General features: G+C 28.0%; 1 protein-coding gene across 1 annotated transcript; it reads right to left on the reverse strand.

The window, feature by feature from the left end:
- Nucleotides 1-2,754: 2,754 nt before the first annotated feature.
- On the reverse strand, nt 2,755-4,644 carry LOC107882991. The gene is made up of 4 exons (XM_029486354.1): nt 3,928-4,644; nt 3,625-3,847; nt 3,082-3,456; nt 2,755-2,994 (listed from the first exon to the last, which is right to left on the reverse strand). The coding sequence occupies exons 1-4, from the start codon at nt 4,642-4,644 to the stop codon at nt 2,915-2,917; spliced, it is 1,395 nt and encodes a 464-aa protein (XP_029342214.1). The 3' UTR covers nt 2,755-2,914.
- Between the last annotated feature and the right edge of the window lie 215 nt (nt 4,645-4,859).

The following is a 4,859-nucleotide window of genomic DNA, read 5'->3' on the forward strand; positions in this document are numbered from 1 at the left end:
GGTTATTCACAGGTTTTTTTTTATAAGCATTTAAAGTTCAAAAAATGACAAAATATGGAAAAATCACGAAAATTGCAAATTATTTCGAGTTAGAAAGTTCATAAAAATTTTTCTTTTTAAATCTAAGATATGAAAATGTAATACAAGATTCCTTATAAGATTATCTACCTTTATCAAACAAAAAATATCTATAAGAAAGTCAAATTAAATTTTTATGATCGTTTGAAATTCAAATTTTTACAACATTGGATATTCATTTGATTTCTCATGTAACGATTTCCTTATTTTGTTGTAATTCAAAAACGAATAACTGCAGATACATGAAAATTTTACTAAATATTTATATTAGCATTTTCTATACACCATACAATTTTGAAAATATTTTGACTCTTTTTGAGCTGTTTACGGACATTTTCAGTTTTAAATTTTTTTAGTTGTTTTTTCTATAAATATCAATAAAGTTTTATTTGTTTGGCCAAAAAGTGTATAAATTTAATACAAAGCTCCTGATATATTGATACAATATCAGTTGAAAAATATTAAAAATACATAGGCACAATTTTTTTTTTATGAGCATTTAAAGATCAAATTTTGACAACATTTATCAAATTTAAGATTCAATAATTATTTTGTAGTTAAAAATTTATAAAATGTTCAATTTTTGTATCTAAGAATTGAAAATTTAAAACAAGATTCCGCGTAAGTAATTAATTCTGTTACCAAAAAATCTAAAAAATACATTTACACAGTTTATTTTTATAGTCATTTTAAGTACAAATTTGGACGAAATTACATATTAAAAACCTAGGATAACTATTTTAGTTATTTTGTTGTGATTGTATAATATTATTCGTGGGTACTTGAAACTTCTAAAGTATACTATTATATATCTATGATAGTATCACGGTTTTTTGTTGATGTATAACGCGTTATAAGTACCTAATAGATATTATGATATGATTAATTTGTAATTTATTATAGGTACCTATTATAGGTCAATTTTTTTTTAATACCATAGATAAGTATATATATGTCTAATACATAGACTGATATACCGTATTCGCTCAGAATCGTTTTTCTTATACAGTGATATTATATCATTGAATTCAAATTTAATACCATCCATTATACAGTGACCTACTTCTAACCTACTGTACAGCAGAGCGACATCCACTTACCCACCTTTTTTTTGCATGATTTTGCAGCAACTTTTAATTGTAACTCATTTTTCAACCTTTTTTTTTTCTGCTCCACCCTTGAATACTTTTTTAGTAACATTTTTTTTTAAACAAGGGTCCATACTGAATTTTATTTATTTGTATATTTAAAGATTATCGTTCACAGACTCACAGTTATTTATTTACAAAAACAAAATACAAATAAAATGCGTAACAAAATAATTTGTTAATAGACAGTAAAGTAAACTGAGAATAAGTGTATAAGTATAAGTACTAGTAAATTTGAAATTTAATAAACATGGAAAATCAATGAGTATCTGAACAGTGAAACAGTGAACAGTCAGTGGACGTCCCATGTGACAAATGACAATGTGACATAACGATAACGTGTTATTACTGTTATCATAATACGTTGCTATTACCTATTTATTATTTATTTTATCTAAATATCTATATAATATTATTGATTTTAAACAATATGATATAATTTGAACTGGACCAAGCGACGTCAATATTTCATGACATAGTTGATAAAATATTGTTTATTCTATTGACACTCAGTAAAATCTAATTTTCGTTCAAGTTGCTGTCATACCATGTTAATTATATCATGGTGCTATCTGTTCACTATTCTGTAATCTCAGTAAAGATTTTTTTCACGGTCACGGGCCGCGGCCTACTGCACAGCCGCGGCCTACTGTGCTGTAGCACAGTAGCACAGTGGGCCAGTCCGGCCCTGTACCTAGTGGCGGCATTTCCAGTGAATGTGCCAAATAAAATATCGTTCACAGTTTTAGCACGTGACGTTTTATCACGCATTTTACAAACTTTCCCGAAAATAAATGCTGTAAGTCTGACAATATTTTAGATATTGCATCAATTATTGTAAATTATAAATCATAACTCATATAACTAAAATTCAAAAATAAAACTAAATAAATAATAGGTAGATACTAACCGTTTTTTCCTTTCAATACACCATTCTTCACACTGGTGTTGCCTTCTTGTTCTCATTTCCAATATTTTTATTTGACTCTCAGATAAAGATAATTTATCCAAGTAATCACGTTTATATGCTTCAATTTGATTTTCAGTTAAATCTAAGAACGGGTCGTGTAATACATTTCCGTAATTTTCATCCGGTCCAGTATTGGTCAGTGGTTTGGCAACAGTTTTTGTGCGTTCAGATGTTTTAAAAAGGCATCGACGTCGGCTATGATTTTCAATTCGTCTCGTACTTTTTTTAATGTATTGTTTAGTATACATACCAGGGCTTTTATCGGTTATTTGTTTATTAAAAGAAGATAGACGATTAGCTCCTTCGTTATAAGCTGTAACTGCCGCATTACATCGAAGCTCATAAGAACCTATAAACAGTTTATGTTAAATTTAAAAAGTGAATAATCGATAAAGAGAATAGGTACTAGCTTTATTATATTATAGTTATAGTGTATTATTAAATTATAATTATATATTATATAAATTATATATTTATAATTTATTTATTTAAAATTAAAATTAAATTAATTAAATTTTTTTTATTATTTTTTTTTTTTTAAATAAATAAATAAGAAATGTTAATTTAATATTATAATGCATGTAGGTTTACAAAAATTCAAATGTCACCTTTGTGAGAAAAGTTAATCCGTTTTCCTCCGATAAATTTGACCAAGATTGAGTTATACAGTTCTGCCGCGTTATTATTAAAATTATACATAAGACTTTCCGTGTGGTACCTAAGTCAGTAAATTTCTAGCACGTATAATATCATCCCATAGTTCGAATCGCTTTAGTTCATCGACAAGATTATCTTCACCTATAAATTTTAAAAATATATTATACTATATACATATAAATACATAAATTACTCAATACACTAATAAATTATATTTAGTGATATTACCTTCTTTTGTGCCCTGGCAGAAGTACTGTCTACAGTTGGTATGATCTCCAAACACATGGTTGGGCCCATTTACCAAATCTGATTTTAGAACCATTAATCGGGTTTCATATGGTATATTTGTTTGAAGTTGTCGATTATATTTTACAGCTTCGGTGACAGCGTACCGTAATCGTAACAGACGAGTTTGAATAATTTTTCTAAGATAACCCGGTATTGGCTCACCTTTCGAATTTTTCCGTTTGCTTGTTAAATCTCTTAATCGGTTGATGTAGTTTCGCAATAAATGGTTAGTACATTCAACTTTTTGTACAATGCAATTAGGTCCATATGGCTTAGCAATGCGTAAACGTTTCATAACGCTGCTATCTCCATCACCTTTATAAAAGATTACATAATATAAAACGTCTTAGGAGTAAAATAAAAATTAATATTACGTTATAACTATGTAGTACTAAATATCACAAAATAAGTTAGTTAGTATTTATTAATTTAAAAATAATATAATAATATTTATTTATTTATTTATTTTTATTTTTATCATACCAATCAGCTGCGAATAAATAAGATTGTGCATCTCTAAACTATGTTTAAATCCGTCAACAATGATGTCGGCTTCCATAGCTGTGGAAGGTCCACCCCAATTTAAAAAACAATGATGAGGACCTGGCTCTTTATCGAGTTTTTTGGCCGAAAAACATACACAACAGAATTTATTTCTCACGCCGAAAAATATAACTTTTTTAGTAACTGCTCCAATAATACAAGCCTATTTAAAATCAAAAAATTATTACCTTTTTTATTATTTTTTAAATATTTTTTTACATTTTATAAGTTTATTACACTTACAACGCCAGATAATGCATTATAGTTGGTTCTATAGGATCGTTTACTCCAAGTACCGTCAGCTACAACAGCTATTTTTGGACGTCCATACTGGTCTACATCGCCCCTTTCAACAGCGAGTCTACCTTCTTCTTTTCTTGCTAATAACATTCCCTCCAAAGCGATTTTGTGGGTGTAATGAAACACTTTTGAATGCATTTCTTGATACATTCTATTAGAAATTACCGGCATATTCAACGTTGCAGCAAATTCTTCAAGTTGACCATATCCTTGACCAGTATTTACAACAGCAGACACGACTGCCATATTAGCATTTATATTTACGTTATCAGAAGGATCTTCACTATTAATAGTTTCTTTTGAGCCACATAATTTGCAAGTAAAACAAAAAGTACTGAAAAACCCTTTTCTCTTCTCTTTAGTAAATTCTAAGTCACGGAATGTACAATCAAACCCTTGATGTTTTATTGACTGTATCGACTCAAAAATATATCTTATATTGACTAATCTTCTTCCATTCAGACTATCAAATGAGTTATTTACTTCGGTATTATTATTTTCCTGCTCAACTACTTCGGTAAATAACTTAGTGTTAAATGGAGTAGAAGCAAAAAATGATTTGGTTTGATGAGAGGTAAAGTTATCATGGTACGAAGATTCGGCGTTTATAAATTCGACATCATTGGTACCTATTAGTTCTATGCATAAATAAGAAATCATCGTTAAATTAAAGCAGAACCTATTTCGTAACTATCAATATTTTATCTATCAAAATAAGTTTTTTTAGACGGTTTTTATACCTACACGTTTTTCATGTCAAAAGTTGTTTACTGACATTTTAAACAAAATTTTTTTTTATGTCAATACAATTTTATTTGTTGGGTCAAAAAACAAAAAAATAGTTTTGCGTTTTTTTAAATTAATTTATTTTCTAT

The sequence above is a fragment of the Acyrthosiphon pisum genome, chromosome A1 (genome assembly GCF_005508785.2).
Source record: "Acyrthosiphon pisum isolate AL4f chromosome A1, pea_aphid_22Mar2018_4r6ur, whole genome shotgun sequence".
Taxonomy (NCBI): Eukaryota; Metazoa; Arthropoda; class Insecta; order Hemiptera; family Aphididae; genus Acyrthosiphon; species Acyrthosiphon pisum.